The sequence below is a fragment of the Euprymna scolopes genome, chromosome 10 (assembly GCF_053919585.1).
Source record: "Euprymna scolopes isolate OS-2025 chromosome 10, ASM5391958v1, whole genome shotgun sequence".
Lineage (NCBI taxonomy): Eukaryota > Metazoa > Mollusca > Cephalopoda > Sepiida > Sepiolidae > Euprymna > Euprymna scolopes.
In genome coordinates, this window is record NC_136491.1 from 133,459,413 (window position 1) to 133,486,764 (window position 27,352).

Genomic DNA, 27,352 nt, shown 5'->3' on the forward strand with positions numbered 1-27,352 from the left:
GTTTGTAATAATGTAACATGGATATAAGCGACTGTAAACTTTTAAAAGTAACAATGGACTTTTCAAAGCTAAACGAGTGGCGAACATTACCATGCCCGAAATGTGAAATTCAACTTGACATTGTTTTGGCCTGTGGACAGTCTTTTAGGTAAAGGCGAGGCACTTGTATAGTTTAGGCAAGGCATTCAAAAGTGAAAATATCGCAAAAAAGGTTATATTGTACGTATCCGTTTTGGACTGAAGCTCCGAAAAAAAATTTCATTTCACCGAGTAGTTTTTTTTTTTGTTTTTTTTTACAGCGAAAAAACACGTTCTTATGAGAGCGCGTTGCGCGTTGAAGTCAGCGATTGTGAAATTTGCTGAAGCTGAACAACATGCCACGGGGAGATAACTCCATTTAAACCGCCGATACTCCCTCCCCATCTTTAATTCTAGTTTTTCTTTCTAAAAATCGAACCTTTTGCTCGATATCATAACAAATTGTTTTTTCGCTGTAAAAAAAACAAAACAAAAAAAAAACAAAAAAACTACTTCATGAAATTAGGTGAATTTTTTTTCCGGAGAACTTCGTTCCATAACGAACGGATACGTGACTGAAATATAACCTTTTTCGGTATTTTCATTTTTTAATGTCTTGACTAAACTGTACAAGTACCAAAGACGATGCTAAGTATAAGTTATAATTGTGTTGTTGTTGTTATTATTATTATTATTATTAAATATATCTACATGTAATGGTGGTGTATGTTCCTCAATTGATATTTTATCAAGCGGGGATAACTCTGAAGGATTCTTTACTTGAGTTGTCTAACTTTAAATCCTGTGTCACTACTTGTCGTGTGTTTGTGTTTCTCACCTCCACGTGATTTACATATTATTATTTGAATATTTATTGAATTAAAAAAAAACTCAATGTAAATTAAAACGAGTCAAAGAGTCAATGTACCGGCGCTGTTTTACAATTTGTTATTGTTCTGAGGGAGACAACTCTCTTTTACTTAGAGATTCGTTCTTTTTTTTTTTTTTTTTTTCATTTCATAATTTAGGACGCTAATTATGCTGTCAGTAAGTTTACACGAGCGGTTTACAAAACTATGTGGTAAATATAGCGATACGCTACAACAGAAAACCGATCACTCTAATTTTTGTTTTTTTTTACATGTAATCGAGGTCACTGACAACGAATCTGATAATGAAACCCATCGCAAATTTACCGTTTGCATGGTACTAACCCCTGAACCTAGGGACTTATCTGCCATTTTACAGCTTCCGTTTACGCGCGGTAACATAAACGATGGCTGTTGAATATGCCTTAACGTAGCAAACTGCCTTTTCACATGGCATACGAATCTTGTGGAACGTTTAAAATTATATGAAAAATATTGTTGCGAGAGGATAATGTCGGAAAGACATTTTTTTTTTCAGAACATAGAATTTTCCAATTTTTTTTTTTTTTTTTCATTGGCAGACAATTTAAAATTCGAAGAAAAAGTGATCTAAAACAAAATTAAAAAAAAAAAAATACATTATAGTGCTTTTGTTTTTTGTTTGTTTGTTTTTATTTTTGTCTTATGTATTTTAACCAAAGTTTGCACGAGCGGTTTACAAAAATATAAGCAAACATTTTTATGTTTTTCGTTCTTTTTTGGGGGCGGGTCAATTATAGAACGTGTGTGGCTTAACATGTGCTTCTGCAGTTTAATTAATCATTTTACTTTAAGTAATGCGCCAACATTTACCGATTTGAATACTATTTAACATTTTTAGGAGCTTTTACTGTTTTCTGTTTACATTGAGAAAGGAGGCAGGGGTGTTGACTGTTGGGGCCCCCTCTACTTGGAGTTCTTTTCTTCTATATATCTTCATTTTTTTCCTTACACAGATATAATAATCTTTTAAGCCAATTTAAAATTTTTGTAGCATCACAAAAGTTTTAATGTATTATGATTTCTTGCTAATTGTTTATATATCTCTGTTGCACCCCGCATACCCCCCCCCAGTCTGAAGTCGCGGCAGTTGTTATGTTATGAGCATCATTCATTCATTTTGTATGAATTAGATGATTATTGTTGGCATTCGTTTCACTGATATCTTTCTGGTTACAATTCTTTCTAGAAAAGCATTGGGAGGAACAACATGCAGGTTGCCAACATCCCTAAGTGAAAGTATTTCTTTGGAATGAACTGGATTCGAACTTGGTACGCCAAGGTTACTAGTCCGTGTCATTAAACACTTAGTCATCATCACTTTCCTATGGCAGCTGCTGGAGTGGTTATTATGGAAAAGTATCCAAAATCAGAAATGATGTCATTGCATCTTATTGGTTTTCCTTATCATCTATACCATTCGTATGATGAAGAAATTACAAAAAGGATACTGTAGGGATCCATGGCATAGTGGATAACGTTGTTCGTAAAATTCAGTTTTGTGTTACTCTTTTGGGGGTTGAAGGGACAGTCCTTTTTATTTTTTTTTACATGGTAGTCACCACTTATCAAGGCCCGGAAGCCACTCGGGGATAAGGGTTATTGCGTTTACAATGGAATAATATCGTAGTGATCGTTAGTATTGGAGATTTGATAAATGTCTTACTTAAGGGGGCGGTTCATCAGGAATTTGTTTATGTTGGACTTGAAGACATCCAAGTTGTAGTCAGGTGGGAAACAGGCAAACGGAAGAGAGTTCCACAGGCATGCACTTCTAAGAAAGAAGTTTTGTTCATGGAATCTACGTTTTGATTTTGGCACAGATAAAGAGTGGGGAAAATTTTTGGCAGTGGTTTCAGCTAGACGGGTGTTTATTGTGACCTGAAAATGCATTTGCGAATTATTTAGGATTTCTATTTAGTCATGGTTGACAGAACGAGAGCATGTGTTAGATATTGGCAGGACAATGGTGAAAGTTGCACTGGTCGACGATTATGATGATCGTTATTAATATTTGTTAAAAATAGAATTTCAGAAAGAATGTTATAGTGAAATAAATATTTACAGATAAAATTATCCATGTTAAAATGTTTTAGTAGAAAGGAATGTTAGTTTTCATAACTGGCACAAAAATGTTAACTTGGTGAAAAAGGATGTTAAAACATAAACAAAATGACGTAACAAGAAAGCTTAAAAATACACGTATCAGTTAGTCAAGAGTTGGGAGTAAAAGAAAGAGCAGATGTTGTCGGTAATCAGAAAAAGAGGGATGATCCAGGACAAGCGTTGCAGTTTTCTGAAATAAAACTTGTAAATACTACCAAGGTTTCAGGTTGTACTAATCTTTGCCGTTTTTCCGAGAATCCGTCAAGTCAAGATAAACCCAAGATGGATCATGTATGGTTCCTATATTGATCGATGTAAAACCGCAGAGACTGTTATTTGTCCTTTGATGTTATAATTGTTATATGTACTGTTTAGACAATCGCTAGATGATCAGATATCTCAAACCATAACTCTATCGATATGTAAATAAATACTTATAATATATACCTCCCGACAATATTACACCTGGGAAATAAATAAAGGATTACATTTGAAATTCTATGCAGATTTCTGAATTTGACAGATTTCTGAATTTGACAGATTTTTGAATTTGACAGATTTCTGAATTTGACAGATTTTTGAGTTTGACAAGATACAGCTGAAGAAAGTCCGAGGTTACATCGACGAAAACGATGGTGAAATAAATAAACTCGAAACGAGAAACAGTAGTTGGAATAATCCAAATAATACATAAAGAAAAAATTTTAAATTTTATTTTTAATTTACTTTTTCTTTGCTATTTTCTAGATGGACTCAGTTACATCCGGGTATTTGGTGTGGAGTGTTTGCCAAAAAGCTGTGGCTGCTCAAACAAAATGAAGATGAAGTTATGTACCAAGTTTTTGGAGGAAAAACTACTGACAGTACCGCCGAGCTAATAGATTATTTGCAACTTGATGTCAACCTCAACGATTTGTATAAAAAATGGGCAAAAGATGATTCCATTTTCTCAAAGATGGTTGATAATAAATTTCATGGCATCCGCGTTTTGCGTCAAGATCCTGTTGAAAACCTTTTCTCGTTCATCTGTTCTTCAAACAACAACATTGAAAGGATTTCATCAATGGTTGAAGAACTCTGTGTCCATTATGGTGAACAGATTGAAACTTTTGGCGAGAAAACATTTTATGCTTTTCCGACAGTTAAGGCCTTAGCATCTGTGGGCGTTGAGGCCAAACTGCGAGAATTAAAATTTGGTTATCGTGCCGGCTACATAAGCAGAACTGCCGAGTATATTAACTCTCAGGAAGAAGGTGAAAAATGGCTTTATAACCTTCGGATGGAACCGTATGACATTGCAAGAGAAAAACTTCAAAAACTGACTGGGGTTGGTGCGAAGGTAGGAAACGAAAATCTTTTTTTATTAAAATGTTTTTTAAAAAATAATTATTAGATCAGGGTTAAGGTTTCGAATGAAGCAGATTTCATTTTTTTCCATCATATTTTCCCTTTTGGCAATGGTTTCAACTATTTGTTTGATTAAAAATTCGATATTATGCGTAAAAGCTTACTTTCTTAAGTGGTCTTATGATTTTGACCAGGACTGTATATGCCAAAGCAGCTATATTCCAAATTTCATATCATAACACATAATATTCTTCTGAATTTTTTCAGAATTATTTGATCATGCATTTTTATTTTATTTTTAAAGTTAAAAAGTTCTTATTTTCCTGAAGAGTTTGTGCAGGGAAATATTAAAAATTAACATAATAATTATCTGATTGTTTTTGCGCTACAAAACAGATACTGTCAAGACTTGGACGCTTTGACATGTTGAAAGAAATAAATAGTAAGATGAATAACATTTTGGAATTTGGAATCTAGCTGTTTCATCTATTTGTATATGCTCTGTAGCTATATTTAACATACATTGAGCTTCATAAATCAAAGGATTGCTTTAAATAAAGGTTGAACCACAATTGAAAAAGCATATTTTCCCAAACACATGCACACACATATGTGTGTTCATCAGCGTTTCGTCTTTATTGTAAGTCTTCTTCTGGATGAATGAAATTAAGAAAATAAAATACCAGTACACTCATCCAGAAGAAGACTTACAATAAAGACGAAACGTTGATGAACACATAACTTGGTTTGTTCCTTTTTTATCTCTCTCTCTCTCTCTCTCTCTCACAGACTCTGTGTGTGTGTGTGTGTGTGTGTGTACAAATAACAAAAGTCTATATTCTAAATTCCCAAATTTAGTTCATCTTACCATTTATTTCTTTCAGCATGTTAAAATGTTCATCTACATCTTAGAATTTGAAATATAAACTTTTTTGGTATATTTTCTGTTATATTTTAACATAAATAGAACTTGATTGGTGTAATAAAGGACAAAATATAATTGAATAAGCATATTTTTTCCCATACACACACACACACACACACTTATATATGTATATCTCTCAAAGATAAATATGAATATTATCTTTAAAATTGAAACCTATCAACATAATAAAAAGCTCAATATACGAAATAAAGTAATTAAAGAAATAGAAAAAAGAGGTGAAAATAAAATTGAATAAATTATAATATTGAAATTACAATATGAAAATGCTTTTTGTTTTTCACAAAAAAAGTTTCTTATATTTTTTATATATATTTTCAAATTTATGTTAACCAATGATGAATTTTTTATTAATGTTTTTACTCTGATTAAAAGTGCATACCTTTGAAAATTTATGGGTTTAGGATTTTTCATTATTATTATTATTATTATTCCCTATTTGAATTTGATGGATCAATAAATATTATAATTTATTCAATTTTGTCTATCTCCTATTTCTTATATATATATATATATATATATATTTTTTTTTGGTAATAGAATAATTCCAAAATTTTTTCTGATTCCAATACAATTACTGATTCCGATTATTTTAAAATCAAGAAATATTAAACAGTAGAGTTTTTTTTTCTTTAGATTACTGTAAAAACCCATGTGATATATTTTTGTGAACATAAAAATACACTTGTGTGGTGATCTATACATTTTAATTTTGTTTGTAGCTTAAAACCAATACACATTTACCGTTTTATGTTTAGTAGCAGTAATGGAAAATTAAGTTTTAAGCAAAAGCAAAACAAATTATAAACAATTGCAATAATTGTTTTTGGCATTGGAAAGTAGGCACACTTTTCTTTGATTCCAATACCTTTAAAAGTTCTGGAACAACATTGGTACTGTCAGTTTCAAATCCAAATAAAGGGCACAAATATCTAGTCACCTATGTAGGACTCTCTTCAGCCTCTGTTTATATATGTCTTCTCGGAAAATGGTATCTCACATCCTGTGTGACTCTCTATCATATTTAAAATTCCCAATCTTATTTCTTTAAAATGATAAAGCAATTCTGCACATACAGTTCATCCTAAATTTACATTTACAGAGATTTTCCAAAATGAGCTATTTACGTTTTTTGCATTTTGATCTGAGAAGTTGATCATGGTTCAGTTAGAAATCTGACAAGTTCAAAAAGTTGCTGTTGTCCCTAATTAATTTCATCCCCACGAGGGCAAAGTTAAACATAATGTTATTCCTTAATATGGGAAAACCCCAGCTCCCAGAAAGAGACATTCTGAATTGAAACAAAAATTAAAATTGCCTCAATCTAGAAAGATCTCTCCTTCACTGATAGAGGACAGAAAAGGGCAGCATCAGACCAGATACTGCACTTTGTTCCTAGCCAAAAAGTGAAAGATTGACTTTTGTTATTTTATTCCATATCAGTATTTGGTGCTTCTTCGTTATAATAGTGAAAATCAAAAATCGAAATATTGAATTTCGAAGAAAATCAATAGTATCTACTTAATTGTCATGCCACAGTAATGAACATATTCAAAAGTAACAACAAAAAAAAAAGAAAACGATAAGGTAGAAAATTAATTATTAACTAGTGGAACCTGTGGAAATTCCATAGCAGACTCTTTCATATGTTGATGTTGGCATTCTGTGGATGTTCAGCAAAAATGGAGACAACCTGGTATTATTATAGCTTTTTTGTTAAAACTTCAAAGGTATTTATCTAAGCTAGCAGGTTGTAAAATACGCGCTTAAATATGCTTGTCTATATTATTATAGAGTCAATTCAATTCTTATAAAGTTGTGATTTCAAAAACAAAAAAATATATCTATATAACTTGGGTGCATCAGCTTGAATTGAAACCGAAACCAAAACTTATGAAGAATATATATATATATATATATATATATATTTCCTCTTATGCTATAATCGAAACCAAAACTTATGAAAAATTCTTAGTAAAATTATTTATAAAAAAAATAGATGACTTGAGTGCCATCAACTATAATCAAAACTGAAACAAAAACTTATAAAGAATTCTTGGTAAAATTATTTATTACAAGAGATTGAAGGTCATTACAATGAAACAACAATCACTCGGAAGGAGAAAGATGTAAGCATGACTCACAAAAGAAGCACACGCTATCGTATTAATATACAGATAAAAACAATTTTGGAAGACAATTAGCGAAAATTGAGTTTTTCTAAATTGACCTAAGATCTTCAAAATTTTTAGAAAATAATTACCTTCTTTGTTATGATTTGAACTCTCCAATTTCTTTTTTTTTAGCAAAGCTCAACTTTTGCTAATTGTCTGTGAAAACAATTTTCATTAATAATTAAGTTTCTACCTTATCGTTTTTCGTAATTTTTGGATTACCATTGTTTTGCTTAAGTAGTATTTTTTGCATCAGAAAACAATGTTTTATAAACATGCAAAATTTAGATTTTTCCATTGTTTTGGAAATTTGTAACAGTAACTTTTTTTAAAGGACTATTTTAAGTAATCCAATTTAGCTCAAATTTTGATATATGCTATTTGAAAGTTAGTACCTAATAAAAATCATTGGATTTTTATTAGTGGAACCATCTATGTCAGGCCTAAAATATTTTAGGTGATCTTTTAGATATACTGCCTGGTTATTTAGACTGTGCACTTCTGTCACTCTGTGTATGATACATACCATCTAAAATGAATCCACATATTTAGTATGCTTTATTTATTACAAGGTAATAGAAGTTTGTATTATTCGTTTTTGCAATTTTTCTTAATGAATGTAGTATTGGTTGCCATGTTTAGTTTGAAAGAGTTTGTAAGCATTTGAAAAAGTTATTTTCCTTTTCTGTTGAAGATCTGTGAACAGCCAATCAAATTTCCCAATACTAAATAAGGCAAGCATTAAGGAGCAGTGCATATTTACAGAGAGTAGGCGTAATGGGTGGATGTTTGATATATAGAATGGAAAAAAGTAAACACTGGCGTTTTTTTTTTATAGGAATTGCTCTAATGTAACACAGTTCAGTGTTTTCTAGGAGAGTAACAGTAGATTTTTTAAACAGTGAAGTCAACTCCTACCTTCTGAAAGTCTGAATATTTTGGGAAATTCATTTTAGTCGAATATAAATTAAAATATTAGTAAAATAGGTGAAACAAAATGATAATTTCCTGAAATACACATCAGGTATTGGTAGAAAAGAGCACTGCATTGGAATGAAATGTAGCATATAAAGTCTTTTTTTTGAGAGCGACAAAAACAAGTCTGTTTTGTTAATATAGCTAGAGATGTAACCTTTTCTTTTTCAGGTGGCCGACTGTGTGTGTTTAATGTCATTGGACAAACCTGGAGCCATTCCTGTGGACACACACGTTCAGCAAATTGCATGCAGAGACTACCTTCCAAGCCTGAAAGACAAAAAATCCTTGACTCCTAAATGTTATGATGAAATAGGTGAGTTAGCCTCGTTTTAAGTCGTGATAAACTGAAGTATTTGTATACGGCAGATGAACGTTTAGATTTTTAATTTTTCTGTTTAACAATTGGGAATTTAATATTGAACACGTATTGCGGTTTTACCCATGTTGGATACTCCTCTCTGTCTCCTTCGTGGTTGGGCATCATTCTTTTGTGCATTTCAATTAGATTTTAAAACTACAAAAGCAAATTTTATTTTATTATATTTCCAAGCTTAGAAAATATCATGTATGGACCATGGTATTATTGTACATGTTATTCTGTAACCAAATCCTGAACCAGTTTGAAGAGGTGATGGTGACATGTTAATATGATTCTATAGATGTTCCCACCCACCTGGCCCTTGCACAGATCCAATTCCTTTGACAATTGGAGGAAATAATTCATTCAAAAGTATAAGAAGTGAAATTAGTAAAAGGATGATGGAGGCGGGGCACTGAAATCTTTTTGAACTCTTGAGACAAAATGATGTCTCATGATTGGTCAATTTCTGAATAGTCAGCTAGGAGTGGCTGACCAGTTTCTAATAATCAGGTAAACTGGTTACAAAACAAAAGACTGGACTAGTATTTCTGATTTTAAGTCAATAAATTTACAAGTCAGAGTTAGTTTGGACAGTTTCCAGTCTGGGATAGTTGGATTTTTTTTTTATTACTGGTGGGATGATTAATTAGAATCAATAATCAGAAAAAATAAGAACTGATACCAGAATCAGAAAAATTTCCACTGAAAAAATGATTTTTAAAATTTTTGTGAAACTTTTTTTTTTTTTTTTCCATTGTTTGTACTAATAATAAAATGATAATAGGTTAAAGTAGTTTGCTTGAAGCCTTGTTTAATGTGTATATAAAAAGAAATTTAAGTTTATAGAAAGCAGAACAATACAAAGATGTGATGGATAGACTCAAACTGATGCAACTTATATATAATAACTAACCTGGGTGCCCGGCGTTGCCCGGGTGTTTGGACGTGTGTATTAAGCAAAAAAGAAAGAACGTGGAAAAAAAAGTGACATCTTTGCTGTTGCTCCCATCGCCAAACCGGAAGTGACAAATGTTTAAATTAAGCCTAGTCAATCGAAAAGAGGGGATGACTTTCGAAAATATTGACGAAAAAAGCTACCCCTCCCTCTAGAAAAGTGCCCAATTGAGTGTGAAGGAATTAAGTAGCAATACACATGAAAAAATTGAAATAGCTTGAAATATTTCAATATTGGTATGCATAGAAAGAGCTTGATGAGCTAAGAAAGAATCTTTTTAAATTTTTAAAATCTGATTAAAATTAAGGAAGTTATGGCTATTTTTGTGCCTTACACGTTTGGATATTTTTTCCCTCTTTAAGACCATATGCGTTTCGTCACATTTTTTACACTACTTTTTCAGTAAAAATGTCATATCTTTGTTAAAACACAAGACTAAGAAATGAAATTTACCATATAAGTGTATTTTTGTACAAGGAATCAGAATATGCAACTGAAAATCTCCCAAAGTTTATGGTTTCCAAATAATCTGCAGTAAATGTGCATAAATATGCTGCAATTCCTTAAAAATGCCATGTATCCATAAACAGAAAAGAAGTTGGAGAACTCAAAGTTGAATTGTAATGTGCTTTATGTACAAAAAACTTAAATCTAAACATAAGACCATTTAAAAATGAATATATTGCAATATTTCTTTGGTATTATTGTAGATTAACACCTGTTTAATCCCACTCAACTCCTTCTGACCACCCCTCCAAAATGTGATTCTACCTTTTTAGGAAATTATGTATAAAATGCCATGAAAACTTTAATGAAAGATAAACAAATTATTTTAGAATTGAATGTAAAATAATTTCCTATTACAGGTCATTCTAGCGTTTTAGGGCAGTTAACTGTTTTTTTTTTTTTTTTTTTTTTTAGAAGATTATGTGTAGTTTTAAGATGGTTTCTATGCAATGAGAATATGGGGAGGGTTGCCATTCGGACTTTGAATTAATTGTAGGGGCTAAGGAAAATTATGTGTGAACATACTGAAAACTTGACAGAGACAAAGCTAACAAAAACAATATTAGAGGGGGGAGCGGTTAGTTTCACAAAAATTTAATGTAAAATAATTCACCATTTCCTGGCCATTCTAGCATTTTAGGACAGTTAACCAATTTATTTTCATGTGTATTTTTCTTTAAGGAAGGATCTATTTTTTGTTTATTTGTTTTAGATGCTTGTATGTGGCTTACAAAGGTATTTTATTTGGGGGGGGGCTTGCCACTCGAACTTAGTGTTATTGTTAGGGTTAAAGAGTGTTTTAGGAATACGAACCGTTACTTCATTTTTGTTTTGTTGTCCTAACTGCAAAATGCCATTTCCATTTCAAATAAATATTTTACAGAAAGATATATATATATATATATATATATATATATACATACATATATATGTGTGTGTGTATTCGACAGGTAAATAAGTCAGCAAATGTTATATTTAGTTTTAATTTAATAAGAAACTGTTGCGAAATTTCAAAGAAAATTCCATAAATTTTTTGATTTCTATTTTCGAGGTTGAAGGTGTTAATTCCATAGGCCGTTTATACTACGCTGGAGCAGGTTGTAAAAATATCTTTCGCTTAATAAGTAGAAAAAAAAATAACGAAATAAAAAGCTTCCTAATTGTAGTTTGATGTGTTTTCTTTTAAAATTTCAAGAATATTGATATAGATTTTGAGGGTTTGTATTACTATACACAGATTCGAAAAAGTTGTCAAAAAACGAATATACAAATAAATGTTATCAAAAGCAAGTTACTTTTCTACATAACTGGATAATTTTTTAGTGTTTTTATTTAATGTAACATGTTTATTCAGCTTGAAAACAGTGTTTACCGATGTTTTGGAAAATTTAAAATGGCGCCCGACTCTTGAAACGGTAAGTTTGTGGAAAAGAGTTAAAAATAAAAAAGTAGACAAAATACTGCTAGAAACTCGCTCAATATATGTTACTGTGACATGTGACATAGGCTGACATATATTCGGTGAGTTTTTAACAGTATTTTGTATAGTTTTTTTTATTTTTAACTCCTTTTCTCAAACTTACCGTGTCAAAGAGAGTCGGGCCGGGCGCCATTTTTAATTTTCCAATACATCGGTAAACACTGTACGTTTTTCGAGCTGAATAAACATGTTACATTAAATAAAAACACTAGAAAATTATCCAGTTAGGTAGAAAAGTAACTTATCTTGCCTTTGATAACATTTATTTGTTATATATTTGTTTTTTGACAACTTTTTTGAATCTATGTATAAACGAGATTTTGATACTTATTTTGATTTTGAAAAAAAACATTTGTGGCTGTTCGCAGTAAAACATTGTTTTAATTCGCTGTTCAAAACTAATTTAAAGAATAAAAGTGCATGCAATCTACAAAAGTTTATTTTGTTTTTTTAACCATGTTTTTAAATTTGACGAGAAATGTGAGAAATTGCAACAGATTCAATGAATGTCCGCGTATTCAATCACCGCGAGCGGATATTTTGTCAACGCGGTTTTTTAACAAATAAGAAATAATATTTTTATTATGTTTGAAACAACTTTAATAGTTTATTTTGGAAGTATATTCCATAAATAAAATAAAAAAACCCACTTTAAAAACAGAAATTACAATTTTTTTATATTTTATTCGCAGTTTTGTCTTAGGGGTGTCAAATTTGCAATGGCGATTTTCCCAAAGATTCTGACACTGCTACAGATTCATAATGCCGAATTGGTTGGGATTGGTGTTATTATACATTCTGAAAACCGAAGAGTTCTAAACTAATGTTATTCTGATAACAAAATAGCTCTAATTAAACATATAAGAACATTTATATTCATATTTTCATGTTTTTCTTAATTCGTTCTTGAATAAAAATTAAAGAACGCGTGTTGTTTATACACTGTGCTGTGCTATGGCTGATTCTACAGGCTGGAGCTGCTGCTGCTGCTAGTACTTCATTTGACCAAATTCGAGAAATAGAAACAATTTTTTTTTTCGGGTAGGTCCTTTTAAATTATCAATTACCGCGGTCCTACTCAACATAAAATAATACTTTTAATTGATAAAGATAGTAAAAACATTGATTTACTTACTACTGGGTGTCCGAAGAATTTTTTTTTCAAAATGTTCGATACTAGTCATATTAAAGTCTTATTTTTAACACAACAAAAAAAGAAATGGTCAAAAATATTTCGGACCCTTGACAGTATTAAGATTAACACCTCTACTGATTGGTTCCCAAATTTCATGACGAAATTCTTCATACAATCACGGTACGGACCTTTAGAAAACAGGGGGGGGTCATTACAAAACCTTACCAAAAATGCCATTTTATGACGTTCACATTTTTATCACTTTATTTGCTTAAAACTCTTAAAATATATAATGTACATTCATATTTATTAATTCATTTGAAAGTATATTCATTTCCGAACAAAACAGTAGTAATTTTAAGACTTGAAGTGCTTTGGTTTAAAAAATATGGCTATTTTAGTAGAACTACCTTGAAATCTGTGATTATCCAAAGCGTTTTTTCGTCCGTGTGTATTACTAAATTAAGGTTTTTAGTCAATTTTCACGTTAGGGTTCGTGTTCCTTGATAGAACAAAATAAATATCTGTTTATTTTGTAATAATGCATTGTTTTGGCTTAAAACGCATCTAATACATATTATTTTATTCAAACTCAACCAGTGCTTCTATCAAGGAACACAAACCCTAACGTGAATTGCACGTGACCAACACACTGTTCTGACACTTGAAAAGACTACCATAAAAACAACAAATGGACTTCTACTGATTCTATGCTCCAACAACAACATGGCAAAAGAAAGACGTACTGATGATGAAGTGTATCTTCGAAATATATTTATGAATTTCAATATAAATTTCAAACAAAATAATTATCTGTTTATTTTGTAATAATGCATTGTTTTGGCTTCAAACGTATCTAATACTTATTTACTCTTATTTGTTGTAGTAAAAGCCCAGATAAGATAAACTCCAGAATTGCAACACAAACGTTATTGACAGAACAGCTAGATGCAAATGACCCTAGCTCTCTGGCTTAAAATCGTACCCTTCTTGAATCGCAATGTAACACATTTTTGGAAAACTTTTGGAAAACAAGTAGTAATGATAATTGCAAACACACATTATACCAGCTCTAAGTATATTTGCTTCTTTCTGGTGTCAGATTAATTTCTTCTTTGTTCTCTTCATCAGCAGAAAAAAAGAGTTTGTCCTTAGTAGCAGCAGTAGTATTCATTTCAATTCAATTGAGTGGTGGTGTGAGTTCTCAGATAGAGTTGCAGCACAAAACGAAATAAACACTCATTGTTATTAATATAGTCATTATAATTAGATTATATTAATGACTCAATAGAAAGCATAAGTTTTATTATCATTTATAATGTTTTTAGGGATGAGAGATTATGTTCAGTTAATCTTGTGCTCATCATAATATTAGTAGTTGTTTAATCTGTGAATCAAAAAAATAATTGGCATAAATTAGTTTTGTACTTATATAACTTGAAAATGTCTCTCTCTGTTTTAACTATAATCTGCATAACTTATATAATAATTACTAGTATGGGTACCCGTCGTTGCGCGGGTCAACATAAAGTTCTGTTTTGAACACACCTATTATACTAAGGATATTTATCATTTTCATTGTGGGTAATGTCGACCCCCCCCCTACACACACAGCAGTTTCCAAAAATAAAAGAACAGAAAAAAACATGTAAATGTAATCGCCTAAAAAAAAGAAGTATGTGATACCCTCTCCACCAGGTGAGATTCTAACGATAGTAAAAATCATTTATTTATGGGCGTCCAAAATGGCTACCCTTAAAAATATGCGAAGGGAATGCGGTATTATATCGGAGTACACTTACACATTTCCTTTACCCTATCTCCTCCCTCTTTGCCGTCGATGGCCCTTCAACAGTCAACCGAAGTAAAAGATTCTTAAGGAAATATCCTTATCTTGAGAAAGGTCTTTCACCGGCAATGAACAGCCGTAAAAAAAAAAATATAAATAAAATATTAAGTTTTCTTGAAAAAAAACAATTTTTTCCTGTACTTTCATCTAACAATTTATGCTTTTCGTAAATATTTTTATGTATTTTCTTTAAAAAGTATATATATATAAATTTTCTGTGGACCCCTCCCCCACACGCAAAAGAAAACTTGACTGAACAAAAAATCTTGAAAAAAAACAAAAAAACTTGTACTTACACCTAAGAATTTACGGTGAAAAGAAGTAAAACTTACATCTTTTTTTGAAGAAAAAAAAAACAAACTTTTTGTTGATAAATATTTTGCAAAAAAAAAAAAATATATATATATATATATAGCATAAAATAAAAATATTTTCAGTCCTTTAAAGGTAAGTTTTTGTTATTTTTTATTATTTACATTTGTATTTTTTCCGGTTTGTTTGTTTTTAAAGTGTCTGTTACAACACTCGGCTTAAACCGATGATTACCGGTCTTGCCCGATCCATGCTTGACGGGAATTCTCGAAAATCCAATATTTAAAAAGAAAGCAAAACATCTTTCTATTTAAGCAAAATTATTTTTTCACGCTAGAAACGTCTTGTGATTACCAAATTAATTTATTTGGGAAGAGTTTTTTTTTTTTATCTTTCGAACTTCGAAACGTATAAAAAAAACTCATCAGGGGAAATAATTCTACTCATTTCATAAAAAAATCAATGTTGGAAGTAATAATTCCAAATAAATTTAATTAAATATATTATCAATATAATTGTTATTTAGAGTTGATGAAATAACAATCTTAAATAGAACACTTAAAACAACTTTCTCGCTAAAAACTTAAACTAACATACAGATATTTAGTACAGTTGATTTTCCTTAATATAATAAACAAATGAGGTGACCTCTTAATCGTATATTTTTTAAAGGATCATACTATATATAGAAATAAATGAATTATTAAACTAATGGACCTTTTGTATATATTAATCAAATTATGAACAAACAGACAGGAATACAAATTTATATATAGAGATTATTTAGAAATTAACTAAAATATTTTATAAAAAATAAGTTTTTCTATTCTTTAACCAGAAATTATTCTATAGAATTTTATTAAGGAGGATAGTGGTAATTTTGCTACACAGAATAGTTTATGGCAGACCTTACAAGATTCATGGCTCAGAAGTTGGCTGAAATAAATTAAAGTCTATTTTACCACCAAAGAAACCATATCCACAGGCTGTTTAAATAAACCATGTTAGGTTAATTTTCATAAATTTCTGAAATAATTCACAAAAACTACAATCATAGATCATAATCTGTACAAATATAAAAAAAAAAGTGTTTCTTTTTCTTCAGCAACCCATTTCCGAAATCTGTGGGGAGAATATGCAGGCTGGGCACAAGCAGTAAGTATTTAATTTTGATTTTAAAAAATGAATGTACATATGAACAAAGTTAAAACATAAGGTGCTTGTACAATATAATAGGAGTTCATACCAATGCATTTTAGGCATTACAAACTTACATATCATGTTGAAATTTGTCAAAATTACCAAAAACTTTCAAGTAAAATAACAACTACAAGTAAAATAAAATTTATTGAATTATAAAGATTTATCATATTTGTTACTTTCAGAAAAGTTCAAATCCAAGGGGAGGTAACTGCAGTTTATGATTTTGATATTTCTGTATGACAAATTCTCTTATTTCCCTTGCTTTTCTTGCTTTCAATTAAAATCTGCCATTAAATGCAAATCGCTAATCCCTATATATATAAAATGAACTCATTTTTTCTCCTCTGATTTTAACCTTAATAGGATTGAAAATCAAGACATTTCATGCAAATATAATATGCAAAAACTGCAGCACATTATCTGAGGTGTGTTATAGGCCTATTACCTCTACACTTCCTCGATAATCGTGGGTTCCTATATTTTTCCTGGTGAGAGTTCACGGCAAAAATCGGTTAGAATCAATGGAAGTTGTAAAATCTTTTCTCTCTAATAAATTCCTCCTACCCCTGCTACCACTTACACCGTTGCTGATCCGTTCACAAGGGACAGTACAAAGAAACATCGGTTTGGGTTCGTAGTTGCTTAAAAAAAATGGCATGGCATTTTAACGCTCCTTTTCGTTCTATGTTTTCTACTGGGTTAAATGCACCATTGTAGTGAAGCGAATTGAAGGTTTATTTATGCCTTTTTTTTATTTTGCTTTATTTCGTTTTGTAGTTGACTAAAGAAACTCGAAAGGGAATTTCGATTTATTTCATTTTGTAGTTGATTAAAAAACTGGAATGGGCTGGGTGAAACGCACCATTAGATTTAAGCGAATCGAAGGATTATTTATGCCATTTTTTTTTTTTCACTTTGCGCTGTGTTTTTTGTTTGCTTTTTTCAGAACATGTCTTTTTTAAAGAAGTTTTACGTTTGTTCGCTGCTTTTTTGTTTTGGTTTTGCCGATTTTTTACACAAGTTTAACATCGTTTTTATTTTTATTTTGATATTTAAACAGGCTTATTTCTTTGCTTAATCTTTACTTTACCCACCACCCCCTTACGCACACACCTCCAAACAACTGGGCAATGACGGGTACCCCTGCTAGTATCTAATATAGTAAAAAATTGTGCTAGCAGATTGTCTACTCTGCCGTTTTTCATAATTTTTTTTGAGTTTTTACTAATTTTGACATGACACATAATTACATAATAATGTTTTCAGCTAAAATGAATTGGTTTGAAATCCCATAATTCCACATAAGCACCCAACATAAAAGTATTATTGTAACCAATAATTACTTTAGATATCCAAGAGAATTCAAGTGACAAATTTTGTTTAAAAGAAAGAATATTTGTATCTTGGGCCAAAATTAAACATTTTCTGTGAAAAACAAAGTAATCCAGAGTTAAATTTTTTTTAACAAGTCACACGCATTGTTTGATTCTCAGGTCAGTCAGCATTGGCCCATCATGAAAACTACTTTTATAGTTTCAATGTCGGAAAGTTTATTTTTCATGTCTCATTGTCAGTAAACAGCGGACCTAGTAATTCACTCCCGTTCGTGTGTCTGTTTGTGTGCACTTTTCTCAATAACCATGCCTTGGACTTTTTGAAATTTTACACAAACATTAGTCATGGTGAAAGAACGGATTTTTTGGGGTAACTCTGGTTGGCCCTGAGGGGCGATTATAGGGGTAAAATTTCCTCGAAATCGTTTGTTTGTTCGCACTTTTCTCAATAATCACTCTTTGAATTTTTTGAAATTTTACACAAACATTAGTCATGGTGAAAGTAAATTTTTCACTCGTAGAAGGGGACCTTTCATGCTCGGTTTGTTTTTATAAAGAAAATCATTATTAACCGATTAATAGGAATTCTAGGGCATTTCAACAAAAATCTAGCAAGTTTAAATTGTGTTGAGTTATTTCCCTTTGTTTTATTCATTTTACATATATTTAAAAATAGCAAGCAAGACATTTCCTCGTTGATTATTCATAAAAATTTATTTTCTTGTTTAAAAATAAAACTACTAGATCAATTTACGTGATTCTTGGAATATGATATTTTTATTTAGTCACAAGTACGTACATCGTCATCATATAGATATTTTTTTTTTTTTTTTTTAATATAGGGAGAATTCTCGACAAGAACCATTTCTTCTGAAGTGCTGTCATTGATAGTATTTATCTGTTTTCTGATAAGATGTATCTATTTTTGTTCCTGCATGCTGAGTTTGTTTCTGAATTGCAATATATCGATTAAATGATCGATCCTGGAGTGTTTATATTGTCTTTGTACTTTGGCATTTTAAAAGCTTAAACTATTGATTGCAATGTCTATAAGAATCATCTCCAACTACCGCTTGTCATTGATGGTTAATACATTTCTGAGAGTCCAACATTTAAACTCCCCAGCATTACATTTTTAGGCTATATAAAGAGGAATTAATACATAAAAGATACTGCCAAGTCTTCTGCAAAAAAAGAAAAAAAAATCTCTAATTCACTAAATATCTCCCTGCCTGTCCTGAATCATGCCAAAACAAATATGGCGGTGATGTTATCAAACTGGAGATCTTTGTTCAATTGATCCTTCTTGAAAATGTATTTACTGCCTTTGTATTCCCCATCTCAAAAGACTTGATTTATTGATTGCAATGTTTTTGTGTGTATTTTGAAGATGAGAATGCACAAGTGATGAAGGTTTTAGAATTAGTTGTGCTGGATTTAAATGTTCTTGGTAAATCCATTTATGAATTAATTCATAATTTGCTACAAAGTGCATTAAATTTCTTTTGATTATGTTGTTTTTCTTAAAATTATTCATTTTACTTTTTAGGTTCTATTTGCAGCTGAGTTACAGAGACCAAAAGTAAAAAACTTGGTATGTTTACCACAGGTATTCTATGAATAATTTTTATATCATCAATACTTAATCAGAAACAATATATACATGTTAACCAGAGGTAATATATGAATATTCTGACATCATCTAATCGTTAACCAGAGGTAATATATGAATATTCTGATATCATCTAATCGTTAACCAGAGGTAATATATGAATATTCTTACATCAATCATAGTAAACCAGCAGTGATATTTTGAATAATCTGATACCATCATTAGTTAGCCAACGGTAATATATGAATATTCTGATATCATCTAATAGTTAACCAGAGGTTATATATGAATATTCTGATATCATCCAATCGTTAACCAGAGGTAATATATGAATATTCTGATATCATCTAATCGTTAACCAGAGGTAATATATGAATATTCTGATATCATCTAATCGTTAACCAGAGGTAATATATGAATATTCTGATATCATCTAATCGTTAACCAGAGGTAATATATGAATATCCTGATATCATCTAATAGTTAACCAGAGGTAATATATGAATATTCTGATATCATCTAATAGTTAACCAGAGGTAATATATGAATATTCTGATATCATGTAATCATTAACCAGAGGTAATATATGAATATTCTTATATCATGTAATCATTAACCAGAGGTAATATATGAATATTCTGATATCATCTAATAGTTACCCTCACTTCAAATAAAAAAAAATTAACATACTAATTATTCAGTTTTCTGTTCTCGAATTTGGGAATTTTTCTGTTGAACTCGAATCTGCATAGAATTTTGGTCGGAAGTTACATCGATCAAAACTTTAACAAAATGTAGTATTGTTCTAGTGTTACACTCCTCCTATTCTCTCCTCGTTTAATGAAGGAGAAATATTTCTAGACTGAGACAATTTTACAAATATTGCCTCAAAAAGTAGATTATCGTTGGGGGGTACTTTTAAATGTAGATATAAGTTTTTTTTTAATTTGATAAACCTGTAAATGTTTTCCCTTTATGTATTTTATCCAAAACTTTGATAAATTTATTGTGAAATATTCGTGTATATTTTTAACTTTTTTTAGAGAAAGATACAATAAAACATTCACAATTTCAGAGGACATGGTGGTCAGACAAAGCGGCACCAAGAAAATAAAACTTGTCCATTCCTTTGAACTGTGAACTCTCTGAGAAGGTTATCTAGACATTTGGCAAGTAAATGCGAAACAATACTTGAACATTTCATCAGGTTTCAGACAGTGGCTGGCACCTAGGAATCCCCAAGTCTAAGCATAAGTAAATGAAAATGGCAGAATCAAAGAAAATTTATGCTAAGTTTTTTCACACAGAAGCATTAAAATTCACAAATTAATTTTAAATTCAATTTAACGTTTTGTCCATTCCTTGTCATATTTGTCCATGCTAAGTGAGGGAGCAGACAAAACCTACTGGACAAAACTTAACTGGACAAAAGCATAAACTCGTAAAAAGGATAAATTAAAGATTAAAACAATGTTTATATTCTTTTTTTATTTAATTAATAATTATATTATGTTTCTTGACAAAATATTTCTTTAATTTTAAACAATTTTTCGATACCTTGTAAATAAACTGTATTCTTGTAGAGTTTACATAGCGAAGTTTTGTTTTGTTTGCTTTATGCAAATAAAAAAAAATGACATCTTATTTCGATGTTATTATGATCTATAGAGTTTAGTTGTACTAATAGTTTAAAAACAATAAAGATCTATCATCTGTACAAGCAATGGAAAATTAAGTTTGAAAAATATTAAAAGAATCGGTTTTGGAATCGGAAATTAGGCAAAAAATTTTCCGATACCTCCAAAAGTTCTGATTACCGATTAATCATCCCAACACTAATATACACACACACACACACACACACATGTATATACACACACATTTATGTATATATACACACACACACACATGTATGTAAGTATGTATATACACACACACACACACACATATATATATGTATATATATGTATATATTTATATATATACACACACACACACACACATATGTATATATACACACATATATTTCTACAGGATGGGGCATAAATACTGTTACAAAGTAAAACTCAGATTTATCTCAACAAAATAATTTATTACAAACCCAATTTTACAGAAAATGATTAGCAAATACTAAAGGAACAATAAATTATTCCAAATGTTTCCCTCGATTCATTGCAAAGTCTTTGGGGATTTGGGGGAAATCATCTATTGCAGCATACACAACATCTAAGGATATTTTCTCACAGCATTTGTTCAATTTTATCTTAAAAGCTTCAATATTTTGACAAGGAGTAGAGCAAGCTTCACTCTCCAGGATTGACCACAAAGAATAATCAAGAATGTTAAGATCAAGTGATGAGGAAGGCTATTCTTTGCTGATCCAGGATGGACAGTTGTCTCTACACCACTGCTGTGTTACAGGAGCAGTGTGGCTTGTTGCACCATCTTGTTCAAGAGTTCAAAGTTCATCACCATACACAGAATTACACCATGGAGTCAGTGCATCTTCAAGAATGTCCTCAATGTAGTATTCTTTGTTAATTTTGATCCCTTCAAGGAGAAAAACAAGTGGAGGCTTCCCTCTCTCAGAAATGGCTGCTCAGACCATCACTGATGTTGGTTTCTACATTCCTACATTATTAGGTATTGTCTCATGACTTCTCACAAGGACTCTTTGTCGAACTGTTGAAGTGAGAATAACTTTTCATCCATGAAGATGATATTGAACATGCGCTCTCTCTGATACAGTTTATAAGAATCGACTTCTGATGAGTTTCTTTGCAATTGTGGGTGCAGAGAGAAGCTGTTGCTTTTGGAGATTATAGGGTGACGTCTGTAGGTCACTTTGACATATTCTTTGCGTGTGATGTTTGTGCTTCCTTCGCCATTTATCTCATGTTATTTCTTCTTGGATTTTGACTGATTTTTTTCCATAACGTTTTTGATGAGTTTAGGTGTTCTGGAAGTGTGGGGATGACCTGATCGTTGTTTATCTTTGATCAACAAAGTTTCCAGATAATGATCAATCATCTTTTTTTGTGAACATTCTGTTGATTTTGAGCTTTTTCCCTAATTTCAATATTTCTGATGGACACAGGCCTTTCTCGTTCTAATCTATGGTGAATCTTCTCTTCAATTCAACATTGTTAAAAATTATCTTTTTGTTTTTTAAAAATAAGAAATCATATTTTACATTATCATATAATAACAATAAAATAAATTTATGGCATGAATTGTGATGGATGGCTCTCGTCTGGGTGAGGCCCCGTGTTTTGACAAGCTTCTGGGTTTGACCTTTACTCCTGATCTGAAATGGAACACGTACATCAAGTCTGTTGCCAAGGTCGCAGGAAAGATGGTGGGATCCTTCTACCGCTCCAGAAGATATCTCACTACTGATTCAATTCTCTATCTATATAAAAGCCAAGTACGGCCAAGGATGGAATACTGTTGCCATATCTGGGCAGGAGCTGCCAAAAACAGCCTATCATGCCTTGACAGAGTACAAAATAGACTTCGTGGTTTAGTGGGGGATGCCCTTTTCTCTACCCTGCAACCCCTCTCCCACAGAAGAGACGTTGCGAGCCTATCCTTGTTTTATCGTTATTTTCATGGCAGGTGCTCGTCTGAACTCCAATCCCTGGTCCCCCCTCGCCAAACTTTCACGAAAATCACCCGTCTAGCTGAATCCACTGTGAAAAATTTCCCCCACTCTATATCTGTGCCTAAATCAAAACGCGGATTTCATGAGCAAAGCTTCTTTCTTAGAACTGCACGCCTGTGGAACTCTGTTCCGTCTGCCTGCTTCCCTCCGGACTACAACTTGGATGTCTTCAAGTCTAATGTTAACAAATTCCTAATGAACCGCCCCCCTAATTAAACACTTCATAAAATCTCACTAACGTGATGTACTTGCAATAACCCTTATCCCTGAGTGGCTTCCGGGCCTTGATAAGTGGTGATCACTGTGTAAAAAAAAAAAAAAAAAAAAAAAATATGATCATAAAAAATAGTTCTGAACTTTTGTAACAGGACATATGCCTCACCCTCTACATATATACACACACATGTGTATACATACATACATTTATGTTCAATAGTATTGTTGAATTTTATGAATAATTGATTGTTCTTGGTAAGACATTATGCCTGATTGCTTTTGGTTGGTATTAAAGTTTGTAAAGGATCAATCGCTTTACCTCGCAAGTCTGTTTGCTGCTCTCCAAGTGCATGCTTATGGAGCGTGCAGATTTATACATGTGCACTGCTTGGTGCCAAGCAAGAGAAAGGAAGAAGAGAAGCAAATGGAAGGCTATGTCAGAGGTCACAGGAAATGCATGCATATCAATTAGTCATGTCATGTTTGCGCGTGCCCCACTCCGTGCATGTGTGTGCTATTACACACAGCTTGTTCTGTGTCTGTGTGTTTGATCTAGACAAAGCGAATTTGGTAGATGTAAACAGCCCACTATATATATATATATACTAACAGAAGTACCTGTCATTGACTTGGTTCAAAACAGCCCACAGAAAATGGACTCTGATTGATGAAAGTATGATAGGTTATGAAAAGGAGGGGGTTGTAAAGAGATAGGTTTTGATACTCAAAAATTTTACCCTAAGCAATATATGATGAAAGTAAAGATAATTTTTGCGAAAATATATTTTTTATATCAACTTTGTTTCCATTCGTAGCCAAGAGTGACCAACAAAATGATGTTTCCTTACAAAGAGAAAATGTTATATATATAATGATATAAATATACAAGAAATAAATGTTACCATAGTCAATAAAAGTTACATTTATGGTAGAAAAGTTCATTGATTTGTATTTTTAAGTAGTTTGTAAAAGAAAATTTTTTTTTTTAATTCACGAACCGGTTTAAAAAAAGATCAAAATGACAGCGACTTTGAAATGGATAGCCTCGTTTTCAATTTGAAGGAGAGGGGGGGGGCACCTGAGCATTCTGTGTTAACAATTTAAGTGAGTTCCATAAACGTAAGGAATATTTATAAACATATTTTAATGTTTTCCGTTATTTTGTGCTTGAGGAATATTCGATTATGGCATGTGTAGTTTATATAAAAATTCATTTAAGTAGTTATCGCCTCAAATTTTGTTTTAATTCCGGTTCCCTGAAATTATTTAAAGTAAAGAGCATTAAAAACTATTTCAAAACAAAAAAAAAACATGAACTGAACTTTTATTGACTATAGTAACATTTATTTTTTGTATATTTATTTTTTCAGGTAGCCGTTTGTTGGCTTTTCTCCTAAACACTCTTGCTAAATAATGTAGACGAAATATAGAAAAACAAAGAAACAAAAACAGTTTTTAAAAATAATGAAGCTTTACTTACTTTAGTAAAATAATCCGAAACCGCAAAATGGGATATTAAAAAAGTAAACACGTAATTGCTTTAGTTTTTTAAAGCAAAGAATCGATATAAATATGAATAAGAAGAAAATGGCGCCCTTTTCAAGCAGAACAGTTTTACAGTATTGAACGGTGTAGTATTGCACCATCGGATTCAGGGTTGTACTATTGTAATGGAAAGAACATGCAGAAAGGGTTGTAATCAACTGAATTCCTTCTAGTACACTGACAAAAAAAAAGCTTAAACAGATATATAAATAAAAATAAAAAGATTATGTAAATGTTTTTAAAAAGACATGTAATCATGTGAGCAGGATTTTTTCCTTCTTTTGACACGATAACAAGTAATGTTCTAATTTTTTATTATTTATCTATTTTTGAAAGAGTGGCATGTGCAAGTTGAGAAGGAAAAAACAGAATTATGCAAAATTTGTGTCGAGAATTGTCTAAAGTCCCGACTTTTTTTTTTGGCTTTCACTTTAATAAAAACGTGAATTGATGAGGTGAATTTATTCGACACAATATGATTCAACTCAAAAAAATAAATAAAAGCTAACGTGAATTAAGATTAAAGTTAAGGTGTTATTGTGGACCCTCACCCCCTTTAAAAAACCTTGTTAAACTTTGTGACATATTAACATTCTATGGAGGTCAGGCGCGAATGAACACCCAATAATTTTATTATACCATATTTCTTCAAACTGAAACATAATTATCAAAGTATACTTACGCAAATAGATATGAAAAGTCTTTGTTAAAGTTTGTGCCATATTTCCATGGAGTACAGGCGCGAACGCAGACGCCACAATTTTATTATACCATCCCTATTCAAGTTAAAACATACTTATCAAAGTATTCTTATGTAAATCTATATCAAAAACCCTTATAAACATTTTTTTTTTTTTTTTCATTTTTTATTTCCATACTTTGGGGGCCAGGCGCGAACGCAGACCCCACAATTTTTATGAACCACCATTCTGCCAGATCAAACATACCCATTCCTGTGTCTCGATACATCTTCTATCATTATATGTAATCAGTTTTTTAAAATAGTCAACAATATAGAAGCCTATTCATGACCAGACACACACACACACACACACACAGAGTTTTATATTATATATATATATATATATATATATATATATATATATATATAAGTACACATATATATTATTATTATTACGATTGTTATGATTATTATTATTATCTTTATTATAACAGTATAATGACTGTTATGATTGTTTCCTCCTTGCATTTTTTTTTATTATTGTTTTTACTGTTACTTTTAATATTTTTTAATCCAAGTTCATAATTATAGACTTTCTTCTTTTTATTTAGGGACGAAAATCAACGAAAATGGAAGAAATTGCAAAAGTTTCTGAGCCAAAAACGAAAATTAAAAGGAAAAAGATAAAATAATTGGAGAAACCAAAATCACCAATCAGCATATGTAATGATGAAAATGGCAAATTTGAATGGCAAAGTTATTTTATTTGGATCAAAGTTTTGATAAAATGTCAAGTTATTGAAGCGTGTTCAGCAGTTTTGATAGTTTGATGAATAGGATGGGAGCACAGGAAGGTGCAGGTGCTAGCATGATTGCAAGAATTACAAGTGGATGAAGTAAGTTCAGAAAACTTCTGGCATTACTACCCAGCAGAGCGTTACCATTACTGACCAATCGAAAAGTCTATCAGGCATGTATGCACTATGTGATGAAGTGAAACCTGGTCAATGAGGGTTAAGGATATGTGTTGCATGACTAGAAATATAAAAATGATACATTTGATTTGTAATGTGAGTCTTTAAGGCAGGCTTAGATCTAATGGCTTCAAACAAACATTACATCTAGACAGTATAGGGTGATGTGTACAGAGCAGGAGACCTCGATGATTTGGTCACATTGAAAGAATAGAGATAAATTTAAGAGAAAAAGGGCTACATAAAGACCTGACCAGGTAAATAGGGATGAATACAAACCTGATTATTTGAATTATTTTGATCGGGCTATTGTTCACATCTTGAGTGTTATTTGTGCAACGTTTCGGTCGATGTATCCTCCGACCTTCGTCAGGCATCTTGAAAAAGAAAGGAAAAAATTTACTGGCTCCGTAAATAGTTTCGTATGTGTGATACAAATTTTGGTTAACAAGGGGAGGTAACTGTAATAAAGTTTTACGGGATTGTCTCCCTTGTACAGTTCAAATTTTACGGAGGGAGTTGTATAATTTTTGTTATTCTTTATAATTAAAGATTCCCATATACTGCTGTTATATATATGCTTGGTTTGCTTAGTAATTTTTTTTTAGCATATGTGCTGCTTTTTAAAGTCGTTTAACTCTCCATCTTGCATCCCTGACAATTATTTTAACCTCGTTTCATAAAGGGGAGTGTGTTCCTTTTTCTTCTCATATGTGATCAGCTAGTCCCGACTTTTCGACCTTCCCTCATGTCATGATGTGTCGTGATTAGTTTGTAAATAAATTTCCAAAACACATCAATGCATGCGAACATGTATATAGGGATTAAACCAAAAAATAGTATTATAATATTTCTTGTGGAAATGCTTAACTATATCTAAAATAAAAGTTACCCATTCAATCTGAGTCTGCAAAAATGAAAATCTTATTAGATATGGAAGCAGGCAAACCAAAAAATTCTATGAATTGCTTATAATTTTATCATTTTAGATTTTGGTTGTAAACCTGTTTAAATCATTAAAACAAAAAAAAAATATTTTTATAAAAACA

The 27,352-nt window shown here is 31.2% G+C and overlaps 1 protein-coding gene across 4 annotated transcripts; it reads left to right on the forward strand.

The window, feature by feature from the left end:
- LOC145286281 (N-glycosylase/DNA lyase-like) lies at positions 1-27,352 on the forward strand. 4 transcript variants are annotated; one of them, XM_080135123.1, is made up of 7 exons: positions 1-148; positions 3,780-4,371; positions 8,643-8,787; positions 16,179-16,228; positions 16,459-16,480; positions 19,160-19,204; positions 25,941-26,079. In XM_080135123.1, exons 1-6 carry the CDS (start codon positions 18-20, stop codon positions 19,174-19,176), a joined length of 957 nt encoding a protein of 318 aa, XP_079991249.1. In that variant the 5' UTR covers positions 1-17; the 3' UTR covers positions 19,177-19,204; positions 25,941-26,079. The 4 variants fall into 4 exon arrangements, with proteins under 4 accessions (XP_079991249.1, XP_079991248.1, XP_079991246.1 ...); XM_080135122.1 differs by having other exon boundaries at positions 19,160-19,219; positions 25,941-26,076; XM_080135120.1 differs by lacking the exon at positions 16,459-16,480 and having other exon boundaries at positions 3-148; positions 19,160-19,219; positions 25,941-27,352.

Excerpts from the sequence above, each read along its gene's own strand:
- LOC145286281 (XM_080135120.1), top strand. The coding sequence starts at position 18 with ATGGATATAAGCGACTGTAAACTTTTAAAAGTAACAATGGACTTTTCA. Across the intron at positions 4,372-8,642 it reads TGACTGGGGTTGGTGCGAAG|GTGGCCGACTGTGTGTGTTT; the intron begins GTAGGAAACGAA and ends TTTCTTTTTCAG. Across the intron at positions 16,229-19,159 it reads ATGCAGGCTGGGCACAAGCA|GTTCTATTTGCAGCTGAGTT; the intron begins GTAAGTATTTAA and ends TTTACTTTTTAG.